Below are 21,337 nucleotides of genomic sequence, written 5' to 3' on the forward strand. Positions count from 1 at the left end.
AGTGTGATTCGGGTCAAGGCACGTCACTTCGAGTCGTCACCCCACCCTTCGCCCGGGGCATATAAAAGGCAGATCGCGAAGCCGTCCGCCCTCTTTTTCACCTGCCTGCCTCGCCCTCTGCTTCGCCTCACTGCTCTGCCCTCTTTACTGCTCCTCGTCTGCCCATCGCTGCATCTACACTTGGGGTTGGTGTACAACCGATGTACATCTGGGACCAGTGCAGAGCACAGTTTTCCACAAGCCCCAGCAAAGTGACTAAGCAGGACACAACGCGCCGACTCTTGAGGTGGGATCGCTCAAGCGGAGCGCTGTCACCAGGTACACTATACACCATGGAGGTACACTATACACCAGGCGTCGGCAACCTAAACCAGGCCGCGGGCCACGTTCGGGCCACCTCGAGGGCCGCACCCCCCTCCCAACCCGAAAAAATAACAAACACACCTAAAATCAATGATAATAAATGTAATTTTATATTGAACCTTAAGACCTTCAGCCATCTGAAACAACAACGAAAAAATATTTAAGACCAAGTTAAGTGGACTCGAAGCGAAAATAATTTAATGTGACGTACAGAGACTGATATATGTGGAAGAATCATATGTCCACATATATTAAATTAGCCGTCGGTTCAGAAAAAATGTTTCGCGGGCCGCACCTAATGGGAATCCGGACAAGGCGCCGCAGGCCGCACGGGAGGAGCTCGTGGGCCGCAGGTTGCCGACCTCGGCTTTACACTCACAGACCGATGCACAACTCGGCTAGGAATATTTTACCTCATGCATCTTCTCTCCTCTCTCTCTTTCCACCTTTCTATCTCGTCCCCTTTGGATGCACAAAAGAGCATCCATTACAGATTCGCAATCACAGTTTCCTCTGGGTTGTGACACCCCCCCCCCCATATTGCACCACACCACACCTTCCACTCCAACACCTTAGACACCAGTATTTCTCCCTCCTACCTCCCCCAAAGCGTACTGGGTTGCGTTGGTTGGCCGACAGTCAGGTATGGCAAGGCCATTAGTCCTCATCTGCTCTCTTTCTTTCTGGCTATCTAATCTTCCTCGTGTTTGTGTGTGTGTGTGTGTGTGTGTGTGTGTGTGTGTGTGTGTGTATTATGTCATGTCATGATATGACGCCTGTCGTAGCATAAGTTAAGATTGCAGAAGTTCTAATGGTATAAGTCTGCTCTGTGTGTGCTTTTGTAAATTGCTTGCCTTTTGTCATACCCCACAAATTCCTTGCTATCCCTCCTGTTCATAATATTCAACCCATTTACTGTGCCACATACCTTTCCTCACTTGATTGTAAATATATGCTTTGTATAGAAATATTCCCAACTCATCTTCGTCTTTTCCTTCATTGGTCCAGCATGGTCCATATCCTCGCCGAGCCGGGATATTATCCCCCAACGATCTGTTTTCGAGTCGGTACGTCCTTGGGCAGTTACGCTCGGCTGCATCTGATCCGGTAAGGTGATCCAGTTTGAAGAAGGCGTACCGAGGGCGTGTCCCCCGGTAATTAGATCACGTGACCATGAGGTAACTGGTATTCATCAGACAGAGGACCCTAAATCACGTGGCCGAGTTATTGGCATTCACGGTCAATTCGCCACCCGCCGCGTCATGGAGTTATTCGTGTGCGACAGCCTGCAATTTTGGAGAGTCTGGTGGGAACCTGAGGTAGTGGTGGGAACTTGAAATTGCCTCACGGTTGGTGGCAGCTCGTGACAGCTCCAGACGGTTGGTGGCAGTGCGTGACGGTTGTTGGCATTGGTATGGCACATATACATATATATATATATATATATATATATATATATATATATATATATATATATATATATATATATATTGTTACGAATTTGGAATTCCATTGCACACAACATACAGGTTCCTTTAGTCAGCTATGTCGATAAGTGCTTGTTCCCTAGATATCTCACCTTCCATTGTTTAAATGTTCAGGAATCGATTAGATGCACTGCGGATCGATTTAATAGTTAGGGAACGAACAATGGAGACATCCCTCCCCCTCTTCTGCGAAGAGCAAGAAGAACCCTACCGTCCCGTGACTCATTATTTCAACAACTCCCTCCCACCCGTGGCTGAATGGGGGGATGGATCACGAGGGCATGAGTCACGCCGGACGTGGAGGAGAGGGGGGGGGAGTAGAAGGATAAGAGGAGATCTTTTTCTTTTGTTCGTAGGTCGAGTTGGAGAGGGCAGAGTTGGAGAAGGGAGTTGAGGGGGAGTCGTTCAGCAGACCGTCGGGTCCTGCTTGGCTTGCATTAGGGTTGAGGCCTTCAGAAGCTTTTTGCTTCAGCTGGCTCAGTGAGCTTCGGCTGAGGCCTGGCTCAGGAGGAGGCTTTTTGCTTTGAAGGTTCCGTGAGCTTCGGCTTCTGCTTGGCTCGGGAGAGCTATTTGCTTCGAGCCGCTTTGCTTGGAAGGAAGTTAAGCCGGTCGCTCGGCTTGAGCTGCGAGTGGTGGCTTCTTCTTGGTTTGTGGAGCTCTTTGTTCTCCATTTTGGTTCCCGGCTTGGTGTGACTCATCAACCTCTTCTCGAAGGTGGTTCCTCGGGTAAGCGACGCATCGACGGGAAGGATCGGCGCCTCATCTCACCAACACGTGTTGAGAAACGCTGGAGGTGGTTCCTCGGGGAAGCGACGCATCGATGGGAAGGATCGGCGCCTCGTCTCACCAGCACGTGTTGAGAAGCGCTGGAGGTGGTTCCTCGGGGAAGCGACGCATCGACGGGAAGGATCGGCGCCTCGTCTCACCAGCACGTGTTGAGAAGCGTGGGAGGATTCGCGGGAGCTCGGGAAGGATCGCAGCTCATGGCGATTGGATCCAGCTCGCTCTCGCTGGAGCCCGGGTCCGAACAACTTGAAGACCACATGAGGTGGAGAGGTTCGAGATAGGTTCTGGGTTTCAGCTCACCTGTCCTCCGAGCTGGAGCTCGTTATTAAAGGCCTCTGCCACCATTTATTGGGTGTGTGTGTGCGTACGTGTGTCCGTGGGCCCATCTAATAAGTAGGAACTGCTGTTAAGTGCAAGTGACTGTACATAATAAGTAGATGGTTGTAGTTCTTTTGTCGTGCTTTTGTTGCTTGTAAAATTGCATACATGTTTTGCCTTGTTTAATTGCATACGTGCTTTATTATAATAAATGTCCTTGTGTGAATGTAAACCTGTTCGTTGCGTCCATTCCCTCATTGAACTGCCCCATCTTGCACTCGGAATATAGTTGGTTTTTAAATAGCCGATAAATCGAATCGGGTCCGGCAAGATCTGGCGATAATACCTGCTCGGTTCTCCCAGAACGGAACGGACCGCATAATGGTTCCTGAGTTGAAATCCCGCTCAGCTGTTGAATTAATACTTGGTGGGGTTAACTCGGCCTGTCGTCCTTCCGAGGTCGGCAAAATGAGTGCCAGCAGGCTGGTATACTGTGTCGGAGTGGCGACCCGTCCAGGATTGTGTCCAATAGCCAAGAAGACTGCTGAAGCAGCACCAATGCTCTGCACAGAGTATGATCCCAATGTCCTCTCCTCCTATCCCTGCGTGCCGTAAGAGGCGATTAAAAAAAGGTTGGAGTCAGGAAGGGCACCCGGCCATAGAAAAACAAATATTTCCTCAAAAAGGGAACCATAATTGTCATGGGACCCATAAGGCTAACTGCTGCTCCAGTCGGGAAAAATGGCCTTAAAATATTTGTGTCTAAATGTATACATGTGTGTGTATGTATACGCACGCGCACACACACACACACACACACACACACACACACACACACACACACACACACACACACACACACACACGCACGCACGCACACGCACGCACACACACACACACACACGCACGCACGCACGCACGCACACACACACACGCACACACACACACACACACACACACACACACACACACACACACACACACACACGACAAGACCCCATCACTGTAGTGGGTACCAGAAAGCAAGTGATACTTGTTTCCTTGTACCCACTACAGCGACCTGCAGGAGGAGACAGAAAGACATGACATGATCCTGAGAGTTATCCAGTGCAAGGAAGGCAGTCAAGTTACTCAAACGTTATCCCTACAAAATTCATGCAGTGCATCAGTTACTAGATCCAGATAAAGAGAAACGTGTTGCCTACTGTGAGTGGTTCCAGAGGATGGTAAGAGAACAAGACAATGTTTTTGGGTGTTATGGTTTTTACAGACAAAACATGGTTTCATCTTCCTGGACATTTAAATTCACAAAGCACTCATTTATGGCTAAGTGAACAACTTCATGCAATGCATGAAAGGCCAATGCATTCCACAAAAAATTGGTGTTTGGTGTGCTGTAAAAGTCAGCAAAGAATTATTGGCCAAATTTTCTTCTTAGAAACACTAAACTCAGAACGTCACATCAACATAATCCATGAGTTTCTTGGGCACCTTACAGAAGATAAAATCAACCAAGGATGGTTTCAGCAAGATGGTACCACGAGTCACACTTCACGAAACAGCATGAAAGAACTCAGGCTACTCTTTGGTGACCGCATAGTGTCCATGTCATGACGTCCAACTCGATCCCCAGATCTTACGTTGCCACATTTATTTTTGTGGGGATATTTGAAGGATATAGCGTACACTACAAATCCACGCACTCTTGGTGAATGAAAAGCAATAAGCAGTGACGCAATCAACAATATTCCCCATGAAATGCTGCACTCTGTGTCGGAGAGCATGCTGCGAATAATGAATTTGTGCCCATCACATGGTGGTGGACACTTTCAACACTTCAATTAAGACAATAAATTGTGTGCATCATGTCACGTCTTTCTGTAACATTAGGCTACATTTCCACAAAATATTAGGTTCCTAACTGATATAGTTTTTAGTGCATGGGAATTATTTAGGGTTGTCAAACTGAAAAAAAAAATAATAAAAATCACCCTGTATTTCTTCTCAAAATTTACTTCTCAGCAAAATTGGAAAATGTTAAGATTGGTTTTCCCAAATAACAACATTTTGCATTCTCATAATTCTCATAATTTACATGTTCGCATATACAGCACCTTAAACCTGAAACCAGCAGCATACTCGATCATCCTGTGCAGGAGGAAGGCCTTCCTTTCCGCACAGTGTGGCCGAGTGTTTGGCATACCCTCAGCACTTACCAAATCAGTTTGGCGAGATTGAACCGTAATGTTTGCATCAATAAATTGAGCTTTTTGTGTCATAAAGTCATGCGTTTGCACTGTATCAACATTCCTTTGTACTGTTAGCACATACATTGCCTAACAAGGATGGTGCAGAGGTAGAGAACTTGCTTTTCAACTGCCTCATCTGGGTTCGATTGCTGGCCCGAAGATAAACTGTCGGATTGGTATTACGCAGGCAGGACGGTGCATCACAAAGTGCACCGTTGCTCGGAAGGATGATAATCCGGCTATCCCCTCTTCTAGTTTTAGTTAGTGGACGTGAAGATCCGACGGTGTCTTGGACATGAAGTGTAGACCAGTCATGGACCCTGAACATATAAATTCCTACCCAACCAGCCAACTGGTTTGTCGAAGGCTTTGGCCAAACTTCCTCCTCAGTGGACCCGAGAACAAGATAGGATTGCTTTGTGCAGTGAAAGTAGTAGCCATAGTAGTAGTAGTACTAGTAGCAGCACAAATATAGTTCTTGATTGCCATCTGTGTTTTCTTTGAAAAAAAAAAAAAGTTTTTAACTGTTTATTTTTTTTATTTTCGACCACTGAATTGAACCTCCTTCTTACCTGAGGACAAAGTCTGAAACGTATAATTTGCTCTGACAAACCTGAGCATTCTCTATCACCACGAACGTGCAATTGCCAAAGAAACGAAGGTAAGCAGTGTGTGTTGGAGTTTGACCAAAAAGACCTCTGAACATGAACAATTATGTCGACTGTGAACTGCCAAAGCCCAAACATACACATTCCAAGTTCCTTATCTACACAATGGAATCAAATTTCCCGGACACCCTCCATGGTTTATAATGTATGGTTGCGTGTTCAGTTGATACTTTACCCTATTGAGCTGTTCATCATTCCTGACAAATGCGAGTCCTGGGTAGAGAAGTGCAGTTATAACTGACACTTCCCACAAAAACCACAATTTCTACCCCAAGCATGTCCCCCCTAAGCACAAGGACTCATATTCCACATGCGTGCGTGCAAAGCATGGAAACAGACATATGGACGGACGCACGCACGCACGCACGCACGCACACACACACACACACACACACACACACACACACACACACACACACACACACACACACACACACACACACACACACACACACACACACACACACACACACACACACACACACACACACACACACACACACACCTTTTCTTTCAGCATTTTGTATAGCGACAGAGTTTGTAAAAAGACTGACAACCAACTTTCCTTAAGCGCCCCAGGACAACAGAACACACACCTCGTGACCTTTGCATCACACCCAACTGATAAGTACTGTGAAATAAAACCTGCAAGCATCAGTAATCAAATGCTATTAAAGGGAATGTATCCTTATGTTGACAAATAATTCCATCATTGACAATCCTGGCCATCACAAGCCTCCTTTTAATGGGCATCGCACATCAAATCTGCTCACTTTAGCAACAATTCCTCTCAACTCTAAGCCATCTCCAAAAGCTTGCCATGCCATGGGTGCTGGTGATATGGAGAATTACTTCTTTGCAAAATCTCATCTCTCTCGGTCGTATACACTTGGTGCTTCTTGGAAACGGGCAGTTGGAACACGACTGGCGATTTGTTTTCTCTGCCTCCTATCCAACGATGTGATATATCATTGCTGTGAACATCGATTCGCTATCACCCCCTTTTTCACAACACACAGGCTCATCTGAAATGACATAGGTTTGGAGTATTCCATGTACATCTATTTTATCAAATGACTGGAACCCTCATGTGTCAAGTCGCTGGGAATATCTCATCTGAATGGGAGGGGATTTTCAACATAGTCAAGCTGACGTTTGAAATGGCCGTTACTTGGTGAAAAATTTTTTTTTCGCCGAGGATGTTGGTCTGTAGCGTTTAGCTGTCTGTCTGTTAGTCACACAATTTTGGTCACGTTTTTCAAGAAATCGTTCTGAAATTGTGTGTGTGTGTGTGTGTGTGTGTGTGTGTGTGTGTGTGTGTGTGTGTGTGTGTGTGTGTGTGTGTGTGTGTGTGTGTGTGTGTGTGTGTGTGTGTGTGTGTGTAGGTGACCGGCCAAGGACAGCAATGTTTAATTTTGGTGAAGATTCGAATCCAGATACAGATACAATAATTTTTTTAAGTGATTCTTCACCATTGAGAGAAAGGGCGAAAAACGATATAGTATTGTACAGGATGACATTTCAAACATGTTCTCTCGGGAGTGTCGTTCGGTTTCACCAAGTTGTCACTCTGTGAGTGATTTTTCATTTGTCTGTTGGGTCACCGAAAGAGGTGACCCTTATTGTCAGTAATTCTGTCTGTTTGTTTGGATGTTTGTTCGTTTGTCATCAGCATAATTGGTAGTAAACGTGGGCGGATTTTGACCAAACTCGGGTGGTAGGTACATCTTATGACCTCGTGCTTTGGAAATTGTGATGGTTGCTAGGGACGCTTTGGTTCCCTCGCAACAACCGAAAAACCTTAAAAATCGGTACTGTTCACGCGAAATCAATTCTGAAAGCCATTATCCCACGTAGGATTATGAAATTTGGCAGGAATGATCTACAGGTGATGCTCTATCAAATATATTCTGTTTTTTGTGATATATGGAATACTTTATCCGCAGCGCCCCCTACAATTAGGGTATGCGCAAAAATTGGCGAAAATTGAAGGCCCCCTAGCGACCAGGTGAGTGCATCGAGACGAATGAAACGTTGCAGGTTCATGGTACTCAATGAGTACTACAACTTTGCCGCAGGACATATTGACCGATTTCGTTTAGGTCAGGGGTCAAAGGTCAATTAGTGCAAAAATCGATAATATGCGAGAGCTGGAGGTGCCTTCGCGCCAAATGCTACTCCTCCTAGGGTTATGGTCGGATGGTTATGAGAATTCACACTAATCGTCTGGAATACATTTTGCACAAACGATCGAGCCGGATTTTTGATTTAGATCTTTGTTCACCAACAGCACCCCCTCGAACTTTGGGGATTTCCGATTTCAAACCGCATTTTCGGTACTTTTCATTCAAATGGATACCGACTAGTTATCAGTAGATGGAACTGGATGAGATTTGATATGCATAATCTTAAGGTGATTCCCTATCCGCTATATGACATCCATTTTGCTCTATATCCTATAGTTTCCATGCTCGGCGACCCATCGCCGCCTACCAGCTTGTCTGTCTGTTGTCTGTTTGTCACAGCTTTCAAGCAATTGTTCTGAAAATTTTTTGTGTGTGTCGGTGACGGGCCAAGAAAAGCAACGCAGAATTTTGGTGAAGATCTGAAACCGGATCAGGATCTGAAAATTTTTAAAGTGGTTTTTCACCATTGAGAGATAGGGCCAAAACTATATATGTAGCACAACATCTCAAAAGGTTATGGATGGATTCACACGAAACTTGGAAAACATATTGGGTGTGTGTAAGGGACGTATCAATTCAATTTTGGTTGAGTTCCAAATCAGGATCCGGATACGAAAATTATTTAATCTTTGAGTGATTCTTCACCATTGAGAGATGGGGTCTAAAAACGACATTGCATGATATCTCAAAAAGTTGTGGACGGATTTTGATGAAACTTGGTGGACAGGTTGGGGATGTGATGGGGACTGATTGAGTCCATTGTGGTGAAGATCCAAATCCGGATCAGATCCAAGAATTTTTCATGTGATTCTTCACCATTGAGAGATATGGCCAAAAACTACGTATAGCATGATATCTCAAAAAAGTTGGAGACTAATTATGACAAAATGAGATGGATGAGTTGGTTATGTGACAAGAACAAGCCGATTCGTTTTGGTTAGGGTCCGGATTATGATCCGACCTATCAGTGGCATACAAAATGTAAACTGTTCAGCCTGGCGGAGGTATGCACTCCAACGAGTTCCGTCTGTTTCACCAAGTGCCACTCTATGAGTGATTTTTCCTGATGATGTTACTTAAAACCTAAGTGTCTGTTTTTTTTTAAGAACCCAAGAAGACAAGTTTGCCTTCTGTCTGTGGATACATATCCACCAACAGCAATAATTTGCTTATGCCTCTGTTTGACTAACCTCCAAACGTTCGCACCATGTGCACACCTCACCCGTTTCCTTCCAAAATAATCCTTTTGGGAGATAGAGCTCTGCTTAGAATAAGTAATTATTCAAATGGGTAAGCTTGTTGACAAAATCAGAAAACAAAGCAATGCTTCCACCATTCTGCCACTGGTTCCATGTGTTCAAACAACAGCGTCATTACACAGCTTTCCAGGAATGTTAGTCAAACGTGGATGAGATTTTGCATTCCATGAATGAAAAGCAACTCAGGACCAGACCAGGCCACTAAACATAAACATGGGTCTGCTCGGGTCATATGGAAAAAAATCAGCACCTGCGAACAAAATACGTGATCATATGATCAAGGAATGCAAAAGGAAAAAGTGTGATTAATGAAGGTCGTTTACTAATTGTTTTGTTGTTTACTTAATGAAGATATCACTGTGCTTTCAAAGAAGAATGACCATCCACAGGTGAGGTTCTTCAGAAAATTGAGAACCTTAAAGTTCAATTGACGAGCGAAGCTGGAGTTGTTGAGTTGGTCTGACGTTATTACCTCCACCACTGATGGTTGACAGAGGTTATGTTTGCACTCCCATTTGATTGTCTCTGTCTGTCTGTCTGTCTGTCTGTCTGTCTGTCTGTCTGTGAGCAGGATATCTCAAAAAGTTGTGGACGGATTCGGATGAAACTTGGTGGACAGGCTGGGCGTGTGACAAGGACAAACTGATTAGATTTTGATGAAGACCTGGATCCGAGTTCCAGATACGAGAATTTTTTTTAAAAAGTGATTCTTCACCATTGAAGGATGTGGCCAAAAACGATATATAGCACGATATCTCAAAATGTTGTGGACGGGCTCAGACGAAATTAGGTGGATGAGTTGGGAAGGCGACAAGAAGAAGCTGATTATATTTTGGTTCAGGTCCGGATTCAGGTCTGGCCTATCAGTGGGATACAACATGTAAACTGTTCAGCCTGATGGAGGTATGCGCTCTCCCGAGCGCAGTTGCGCAGTTTACCACTGTAATACGTTTGGTGAGATGTTTCCATTACATCAGATGAAGTCGTGTAATATTTTGAAGCACCGTCCAGGGGGGAAAAAAAATGTTGAAAAGGACTTTCCAGTGAACAATATTTAATGTGACATAAAAAAGGATAATGAAATATGTTGAGGGAAAGAAAGTTAATGGCACATTGAGGAAAAAGATGACACCGGCAATAAAGGGATCTGATGCAAGAGCAGCAGTCGGTATAGTAAAGTTCTGCTTAAATATCTAAAAGAGAAGTTGAACTTTGGATGAAGAAGTGAAACGATTTAACTCTGTTTTTCTCCAACACTGGAACTTAAAGGGGATGTGACAGATATGAGGGTAATTAAAGCTACAGGATAAAACCTTGATGAGGACATGACAAGAGACCATGAGGTGACAGTGGGCAGCAGATTTGAAACCTTGGAGAAAAGAGCTTGAGACAATGAACTGAGGAAGGCAGTTTCACAGTTAATTGGATTTGAACCTGACATCCCAGCATCGCAAGCTGCAAGTTCAAATGGAAATGTTCAACGGGCCAACTCAAGAAATAGAAAAATGGAGTCAAGGAGTATGACGTTAATAAACTGTAGGGCATTGCAAGTCATGAGAAAACTGCTTTCCTTTCAGAGAAAAAGGAAACTTTGGCTGAAGGTGAAGTCATTGTCTTTGAAGACTGCTGAGAATTACTCCTTCATGAATGAAAACCCACATTTAGCCTCTCTTGCAAACAACGAGAAGGACACTCCACTGGATTATTTGCTACTCTTGGAAACCACTCAAAAGATCTCCAGTGACACAGCTTTTCTCATAGGATGCTGACTGTCAAACGCCACAACACTTCACTACGACCCACAGAACAAATGATCATTTATGTCTTTATATTCTTCACCTTTGATAAATAAGGCTGATCATAGTAGAGTATAAATTCGTACAATACAACGAAAATATTCCTCACTTAGCATTACTACAACTCCAGAATACCTGCTGATTGACCCTTGGATTATCTTGCATCAGAGTGGCAACCTGTCCAAGATTGCAATTCTTGGCAAGGAACTGCTTCGGCAGAATAGACGCTATGTACAGTGAAAGGTACATGATGATTATGATGACGATGACGACGACCCCTGGTTTCAAACTAAACCAAGTCGCTCATCCCATTTATATTTCTGCTTCTTTAGGTGAGAATTAAAGTCAGTAATATAATTAAAATGACATGCAACATGGGCAGAGTTTATTGGTTATAAAACAGTGGATTGTGAAGGTCATTGGTGGTTTGGTTTTATCACGGAGAAACTGCCAAAGCAGGATGAGTCGGTCGCAATGAAATTCTGACAGATTCAGCATTCCTAGGTTTGGTCATTCACTCGTCCTCAAACACCAAGACAAACTCTTCCGAAAGAGATGCAAAGTCTTGAACAAATCGAGCCCAATCGTAGGGACCTGGACAAAAATCCAAACCCTCGGAGCACGCTATCGAAGAAGCTTCAGCGGTTCCTTCTGAATAAGTCGGTGCAACTTTGGGATTGCAAAACTTTGCGATTATCGTCAACTTTTTCATTTCTTCACATCAAGAAAGTTGAGAATGAATGATCTGCAAGCAGTTACATCTACCCGACTGGTCACCTAAATCCAAATCACCCTGGAGCATGAACTTTATTGGACTTTTAATTGAAAGGGTCAGCTATTGAGACTTTTTGTTTTTTCATTCATTAACCTCTGCCATCGAAGATCGGAGGTTACTGTTTTCACCCCTTTCTGTTTGTTACTTACGAAACCTAAAGATTTCGTAAGTATATTGATCACTTCCGTTTCTGTTTGTAGGCACGATAACTCGAGAACGGAAGAAGCTACCAATATCAAATTACACCACGTGATTCAGGAGGGTGATGGCTCACACTGATTAGATTTTGGTCAAAATCGGTCAAAGGTCAAGGTCATAGTGAGGTCAAACATAATTCCTTAAATTCATGTGGAGAAATGGAGTATTTTTACTTCGCTCGACGTTATGAGTTCGTTTTAACTTCGATTTTAATTTTATCTTCGGTTTTTACGATCGCTTAGGACGCTTAAAACTCGGTTGTCGAAATTCTGGTAAAAATTGGATGTTTTGGAGACGTTTTAAGATTGTATAAAAAATATTTCACTCGCCGCGTCACGGGTCGTTACGTGATGCAGTGCACTTGAGCAGAGGCGGCGTTGATCACATAAAGGTTTTCCATGTGCGCGCTGACGGTGTTTTCAATAAAGATGGTGTTTAAAAGTCATTTTTTATCCCAATAAAGGTTATCGTCGCATGCCTGACTCGCTGAGCCGTCGGACTATGTAAAGATTGTTGGTGGATGGCCGAATATTATGGTTTTGTGACTTTGATAAAATAATATAAAATAATTGCGTGGAGAAATGGAGATTTTTGCTTCGGCCGACGTTACGATTTTTGATGGTTTGGTACAGAATCACTGTAGAAACTTCTGGTTTGCGTCGCTACCTTCTCTAGAGACAGCTTTTATTCGACAAGGTCAGAGGTCAAGTTGACAATTTCGTAAGTACCAGTCTATGACTGCTTGTTTGTTTGTTTGTTTGTTTGTGAACAGTATTACGGAAAAACTCGGATGGATTTTGACGAAACTTGGTGGGGGGATTAGGTATGGTCCAAGGATCATGCCATTAAATTTTGGAATTGGTCCAAAATCCAATATGGCCGCTATGGTGGCCATTTTGAAAAAATATTTGAATTTTTTTTTTGCATTTCTACATGTTTTAAGTGATTTCCACCCCCCCCAAAAAAAATTGTTGGAGAGAAAAAAAATTTTGCAACTTTTTTTTCAACAAAATTTCGATTTTTTTTTTTTTGCATTTCTCCATGTTATAAGTGATTTCCAACAAAAAACATGCCAAAATTATAATTGCGGCTGATTTTGGAAGTTCAGGTGCATATACCCACGTAAAATCAATTTCTGTCTCAAGGAATCTAGTTATGAGGAATGAATTGAGTATGTAAAAGTTAAAAGTAAAAGGGAAAGTTGCAAACTATATAACTCTGTCAGCACTGTTGACGTCAAATTGAATGAATAGGATATCAGGTTCACTTGAGTGACCCAGCAGTATTGGCGGCAGAGATTTTGCACTCTACCGAGTGCTCCCCCTCTAGTTTTAATACAATGAAATATTCAATTGTCTTGAAAATGAGAAATGTCGTGATTAGTCCGCTGTCATTATGAGCAATGTAATTAAATTCAAATGTAATCGCACATAACCAACAGCCACAACTTTGTTCAAGGAAATGGCACTTCACTTGGGTAAAGGGGCTATATATTTATTATATACACAAATATGGTGCGATTTTTGAACCTCTCGCCGTCCTTGCCTCCAGCCCTCCCCCACCCAAACTCACTTCAACACACACACACATGATCTTTCCCTCTTTTGCCCTTTATCCCATCTCTTCCAAATTTTATTTCCATTATTTATCCACTCCTCTCACACTCTCCTACACTCATCGAGTTAGACGATGACGCATCTCCCCTTCCCTTGTGCATACATCATAAATAGATGGCAATGTAGGTAGGAATAATAAAAAAAACCATTATGCATATAATGTTATAAAGCAGACTGATCCATCTCTCACCTGTGTAATGTTCATGGCAACGGCAGGTGAAGCCACCCTCACGTCGCAGGCATTCTCCACTATTCCCACAGGGGTTCGAGTAGCAGAGATTCACCTCCGTCTGGCAGTAATCACCGGTGAAGCCAGGAGGACATCGACAGCGCAGCCCATTGACGGGATGGATGGGCCTGAATAAGATGGTTGCAGAGGCAATGAATGGTGCGGAGCTATCAAAGCGCTGCACCGACACGCACTTCATGTAGTTCTCGCATGGCTCTCTGAGGCAGATGTTATCGTCAAAAGGCAGCACTCGCTGCTTTGACACAGATGTGAGCAACGTCCGATTGAGGTACACTTGCTCCTGAAGGTCCTCAGATGAGAAGAACTCATCACGGAAGCCACTGGGAAGGCGCGCTGAGAAGCTGACATTGAGAATGTGGGCACTTACGTCTGTGTCATTGCGGATGCTAAATACGAAGACATCATCTTTGCGGGCTGACAGGATCGCGGCCACTCCATCGACAAACTGGCCGAGCAGCGGTGAGAGGAAGAGCTCCTGAGACATGTTCTTGAGGCGCACAGTAATGCTGTTGCTGAGCATTTCGTCCGTGACGATGATGACACGCAGAGTGCATTTCGCACTTGTGCTGTGCAACCCATCTGGGGATAGGATGAGGAAAGGATAAACATCAGAACGTTTACATTTCATTGTGAGGGGAAAATGGCATTTTAATTGTGCAACACAAGTGGTTACATCAATGGCACTCTAAGTCTAATCACGTGACACAAATAATGTCTTAACCATCCAATATATCATTAAATCTTTGATAATAATCATCCCAAGTTAACATTTACACCAAACATAATCACATGACCACTGTGATCATTTTTGCAATTTGTTGATGTTTGGCATTCAACGATTTTTCTAAGATACTCTGGATGAAAACTTTAATCCGACACCATGCATGATAATTATCAGGGCCGGATTTAGACATGTGGTGGCCCCTGGGCAGCCTTCAGTAGTGGAGGCACATCCTACCTTAGAATACTAAAAAGGTGGACAAGACATATTTACAGTCATCCATAAAGTATATTTTTCAAGAACAAAGAATTTGAACTTCTATATAAAATAGAGAATGAGATAAGATGAATATCTTATTTCTGTTCCACGAACTACCAACTACCATTCAGGTACTCACAAATACATTTTTCCTTACAATTTTTTTTTCATGAAATATGTGGAGGCCCCCTGGTTGTGGAGGCCCCTGGTCAACTGCCCAGCTTGCCCATACCGAAATCTGGCCCTGATGATAATGCCACAGCAGGTCACTGGATAAGATTGCCATTGTGCCATAACCAAGAAAAAGCATCGCAGTGAACTTCCAGATATTGTTCAGACAAAAATGGAATTCAGGTTTTCCTGGAGTACAAGGATAAATCTTCATAGTTTTTCACCCGTCAGGCATCGAGTGCTCTGGCAACCCAAGCGAGAGGCTTGAAGACCTATGGATCTCACAGCCATTATCCTCCACCATGGTTTTATGATCTCACCCGGTGCGGGACATTCTACGCATCGCTCTTCATTGGCACGGAGTGTACATCCACCTCCTCGCTGTGAGCTGTGTTTTCTGCATCTCATTCTTCAAAAACACCAGCTTCAACACAGTTTAGTTTTTTTCTTTCAAAAAGCTGTTCAGCTCCGATAACGGGATTAAGAGCCTCTTGACAACTCAGGAATAGGATTAACCGTCTGGTGCCTTGACGTCGTGGAATGCCCCTTACAAGCGGCGATACCAATGTGTGGCCTGATGACAGAGTAGAACGACAGTACGGTGAAGGAAAGGTGCACTACGTGTTCAGGTATGGTTTAACAAAAAGCCGAATTATGGTAACCAACAGCGAGTTCCTGGACACATTGTTCGTCATAAACTTGTTTATTTGGCCTGGAATGTCAGAAAGTATGGAGATGTGCTCACGCCCATTGAAAAGGGTTCAGATTTTTGTGTAATTCACTTTCAGGGCGAGTCGTTTATTGCTCCAAGGTAAACTGTGATAAGTTGGGACAGCGAATTTAAATTGCACTCTTTGGATTGCAAGTATAGCCAAGATCAAGCTTAAATCCTCATTCTTCGACTCGGAGTTACTTTGCTCAAGTATTTGAGCCTGGACCTGGCACACAATGGCCTACTATTTTCAAGCAGTGCCTCAGATCTTTGTCTTCTCACATCAGTGCTAGCAAACAGGACAGGTAGCAATCACCATCTTCTCCGACGGACGGAATACCCGTTGATGCAACTTGCAGAGTGAAGGTCGTCTCCCGCTCAAAATAGTGTAAGCATCAACAATGTTTCGATGACAGTTAAGAACAACCGATCATACAGTCCAGACGTAACTTCTTCAGACTATCATTTGTTTCGCTGAATGACTGCCTTTGATACCTGGAGAAAATATCAGGTGACTTTTTGTTTTTTGAAATCATGGGACCATTCCAATATGGTAATTTATAATGATGGAGCAAATAAAGCTGGGAGTATGAAATTTTGCATGAAGCATCGCCAAACATCACAAATTCATACCCTATTGAAGAACATGTTCAAGGAGCCATCCGCTGTGTATAATCACATGCCGTGGGCGACTGATGTAATTCTGCACTACGGCTGGCAGGGTATCTCAGGAAATGGACCTCTCATTCTACGGCTGCCTGCAGGTCTCCCAACATGTGTTCATTTGTCTCAAAGACCTTGTCCTTGATCTTTGATCAACTACATTTCCTTCTTCATCAAATTGATGAAACGGGCGCAAAATTGTTTTCTTATTGGGAGCATCGCACGTTTAAAATTCTTCTTTTATCCAGTCACAATGGAATGACCACTTTCAGCATAAAGTTTTACGATGAACACTTTTTCATGCACATTGTACCAGCTTAAATCCTCATTCATGAAGCAGGATATCTCATGTTGCTCAGACAAGGATGCTGATCATTAACGGATTGGCGTTTCCGATGTTTATAGATGCTTCATGCAAAATTTCAGACTCTTAGCTTTATTTGTTTCAAGATCATAAATATTTGAATGGTCTCATGAATAATAATAAATAAATAACTAAATCACCCTGGAGTTTATCAGTGGTGAAGATCTCCAAAAGACTGCAAAGCAGCGCTTACAAGAACAACAACAAATAGACTTAGACCAAAGAGATAGGCCTACTCAATAATTCCTCTCTAAAGCATGACTCACATTTGCTCTACGGCGAGGATACGGCGGCCGTACCCCCCCCCCCCCCGCCCCTGAGTTGACAGAAACGTGCGGCGGCCGCAGAGTTTCTGAGGTGGCCCTCAGGGTGGCCCTATGCCATATGGCTATCTTTTACAGGCCGTAGGGGTCTCCGTGGAATTAAAGTGTGGAGTTATAACTTTTTTCATTTCTAGGTTGGCCGTAGCAGTTCGACAAGCCGTAGCCAGGATAGACCAGAGGTATATACACTTAAAGGTATATGCAATCACCTCTACCACAACCTGTCTCGTTTGGATTTGAATCTCAACCCAGCTATAAACTGTCGTCCTGGTGTTTCGCATACAGGGCGATTCAACAATCCCTAGGATTGTGTGCCGTACCTCCGATTGACGTTAATCCAGAGGACCTGCCTGACAGTACTAATTGTTGGTGGATGTTAAAGATTCCAGTGGCCCTACGTGGCCCTCAGGGTGGCCCTACGCCATATGGCTATCTTTTACAGGCCGTAGGGGTCTCCGTGGAATTAAAGTGCGGAGTTATAACTTTTTTCATTTCTAGGTTGGCCGTAGCAATTCGACAAGCCGTAGCCATGACGTAGATGTGTTCCACGTCGAATGTACGTAGGGCGTACGGTGGGCTTGCGTTATTCGTGCGGCTGCCGTAGGCTCTTATCAATGAAAGATGAATTTTGCCAACCCCCAAAAAATTACGGCGGCCGCAGTATTTCCACGGTCGCCGTAGGGTCCCCCTGCGGTCGCCTTGCGGGCATCTTGAGGCTACCTTGCGTCTGCCTTGAAAATTCTATGGCTGCCGCAGGGACGCCCTAAGGTCACCGTGCGACATAAAATCAAAGACCGTACGGCACCCCCACGTTTTCGGTCTCCACAATTTCTAAATACCCCATGCGGCTAGCCGAAAAATAAAAACATATGTGACTGCTACATTGTGTGACCATGGAAATACTGCAGCCATCCTATAATTGCTAGTGGCCGCATATTTTTTAGACCCTACGGCCACCGAGCCAAATGTGACTGAAGCATAAATAGCATAAGTGCATCAATTCAAATGGGATATATTTTGAAAAGTAAAAGGTATGTATGACATGATGAGCTTCATGATGCAGATGGATTGCAATCAAAACAAGACTATTTAACAATGCATAGCTTTGTCGAGTACATAGATTACAGTAGATTTGAGAATTAATGATCGATATTAAAAGTAGATCGGCATGCAGCCACACACTCAGTGACACACAAACTGATTACAATAGCCTATCCTGTCCATTCAGGAACAGAACAGTCAAGGATAACTAGTTACCTCTGCCACCGAAGGTGGGTACAGGTTATGTTTGTTTGTCTCTCTGTGAGCAGGATATCTCAGGAAGTCATGGACAAATTTGGGTGAAATTTGGTGGACAGGTTGGGTGTGTGTTAAGGATGAATTGATTATTTTGGTGAATATCCGGATCTGGATAGTTGAATTTTTAAAGTTATTCTTCACCATTGAGAGATGGGGCCAAACATGATAAAAAGCACGATATCTCAAAAAGTTGTGGACAAGTTATGACAAAACTTGGTTGATGAGTTGGATTGGTGACAAGAACAGGCCAACTTGATTTTTGTTGAGGTTCGGATCCAGATTCGGCCTATCAGTGGGATACAAAATGTAAACTGTTCAGCCTGGTGGAGGTGTGTGCTCTACCGAGTGCCACCCCAGTTTTTGCAATGCTTCCAGGACATTACCAGATACCGCATCAGTCCTCCATATTGCTCTCAATGAAATGGAAGACCAACAAAGAACCCGAAGAAGTAAAGAGTAAAGATGGAATCCTCAGGAGGAACCTGGATAGGATTTGGGTTTCAGCCGCTACTCCACAACCCTCAAACCCATCCAGGTGCAGCCAAGTGAGACTTACAGAAAAATTTCTGCAAGAATTAACTTCTCCTTCGAGAGATAGAAAAGGAAAGAGAGAAATAACGAGTAGACGCGATGAAAGAGAAGAAAAAAAAAGAATTAGAATGAATAAAGAGAATTGTGAAAAAATGAGAAAGAAGTATGAAAACAAGCCGGTTGGCGACGAGGGATTCGCAAGGATCGAAACCCTGGATACAATGCTTTTCATTCTGACCGATCCACCGACGAAGATTCATTGCCAAGACGTATTGGTTCACATACAATTGTTCCTCTGCCTGGCGAGATTTTTCCTATTGCGTATTTTGCCAACTGGCACTCCTCATAAAAATGACGGTAAATAGACACCCTATTTTTGAAGGACTACCATTTGAAAAATAATCGGTTTGCTGGTTTGTGCTGTGGAGCCTCGTGTTGCAGGCAGACACACACACACACACACACACACACACACACACACACACACACACACACACACACACACACACACACACACACACACACACACACACACACACACACACACACACACACACACACGGAAAACCCGATAAACTTCTCTCATTGCTCTTGTTCGACCACACCTCCTGAGCCACACAATATTTTTCATAAGCCACGCCCACTTTCCTACGCCACTCCCACTTTTAATAATAAATAACTGGAGGTGGTGTGTGGGTCGTGGAATCGTTTTCGGTAAATAAAGAATTGGATTTGGTGTGTGGGTGGGGAATCGTTTTCGGTAAATAAATAAATAATTGGAGGTGGTGTGTGGGTCGTGGAATCGTTTTCGGTAAATAAATAAATAATTGGAGGCGGAGTGTGGGTGGGGAATCGTTTTCAGTAAATAAATAATTGAAGGTGGTGTGTGGATCGTGGAATCGTTTTCGGTAAATAAATAAATAATTGGAGGTCATGTGTGGATCGTTGAATCGTTTTCAGTAAATAAATAAATAATGGAAGGTGGTGTGTGGATCGTGGAATTGTTTTCGGTAAATAAATAAATAATTGGAGTTGGTGTGTGGGTCGTGGAATCGTTTACGGTAAATAAATAAAGAATTAAAGGTGGTGTGTGGGTCGTGGAATCGTTTTCGGAAAATAAATAAATAATTTGAGGTGGTGTGTGGGTGGGGAATCGTATTCGGTAAATAAATAAATAATTGAAGGTGGTCTGTGGGTCGTGGAATCGTTTTCGGTAAATAAATAAATAATTGCAGGTGGTGTGTGGATCGTGGAATTTTCGGTAAATAAATAAATAATTGAAGGTGGTGTGTGGATCGTGGAATTGTTTTCAGAAAATAAATAAATAATTGAAGGTGGTGTGTGGATCGTGGAATTGTTTTCAGTAAATAAATAAATAATTGAAGGTGGTGTGTGGATCGTGGAATTGTTTTCGGTAAATAAATAAATAATTGAAGGTGGTCTGTGGGTCGTGGAATCGTTTTCAGTAAATAAATAAATAATTGAAGGTGGTCTGTGGGTAGGGAATCGTTTTCGGTAAATAAATAAATAAACATATTATTAGAAATCCACAAAGACAGAAATGCTGGTGATTCCATTTATTTTGGATCCTTTTCATTTTGGTCAATAACGTTTGGATCGAGGAGAGATCGAAGGTGGAACGACGGTGTAGTTCTTTACAAACACTGTATACACACCTTAAATGACGGTAAATAGATACCCGATTTTTGAAGGACTACCATTTGCAAAATAAAACCTCAATAAAAAATCGGCTCGAGTAAAATTTTCTAAATATCTCAAAGTGTTTAATTCCGAAGTCTCGCTTCTCTACATTAAAAACTGAAGGACAAGTATTGAAAATACTGTACGCAGTTTTTCAGCCGCTGCACAGCAACGGGTGGTTGCTAGGCAACGAAATTCAAACGCGCACCTTCCCAGTATATATTCCACCTGTTCGCCAAGTTTCATCGAAATCGGTTCGCTGGTTCATGCTGTGGAGCCTCGCGTTGCACACACACACACACACACACACACACACACACACACACACACACACACACACACACACACACACACACACACACACACACGCACGCACACGCACACACACATGCACGCACACGCACACACACACACACACGCGCACACACACACACACACACAGCCGGAAAACCCGACAATAAGGGATATCTCGTTTTAGCGAATCTAATAAGAAAGGAGTTAAGCATTATAACTTAATTCATCCATTCAATTAATTGATTTACCCACATGTATTTTTACTTCACACATTTGACATTTACATGCCATGAACATAACTAACAAGGCTTAATCACATTCCATCAATTTAAAATCCATATCTCATTTC

General features: G+C 43.3%; 1 protein-coding gene across 10 annotated transcripts in view; it reads right to left on the reverse strand.

The window, feature by feature from the left end:
* CELSR2 (cadherin EGF LAG seven-pass G-type receptor 2) overlaps positions 1–21,337 on the reverse strand; it is a 357,573-nt gene that overhangs the window by 267,224 nt on the left and 69,012 nt on the right. For all 10 annotated transcript variants that reach the window (XM_085870520.1, XM_085870525.1, XM_085870524.1 and 7 more), the window contains exon 2: positions 13,892–14,530. In XM_085870520.1, the coding sequence (XP_085726646.1) occupies positions 13,892–14,530 (639 nt within the window). The remainder of the gene's footprint in view (positions 1–13,891; positions 14,531–21,337) is intronic.

This window comes from Eptatretus burgeri, chromosome 2, assembly GCF_056783735.1.
Source record: "Eptatretus burgeri isolate ZD-2024b chromosome 2, Ebu_testis_v1, whole genome shotgun sequence".
Lineage (NCBI taxonomy): Eukaryota > Metazoa > Chordata > Myxini > Myxiniformes > Myxinidae > Eptatretus > Eptatretus burgeri.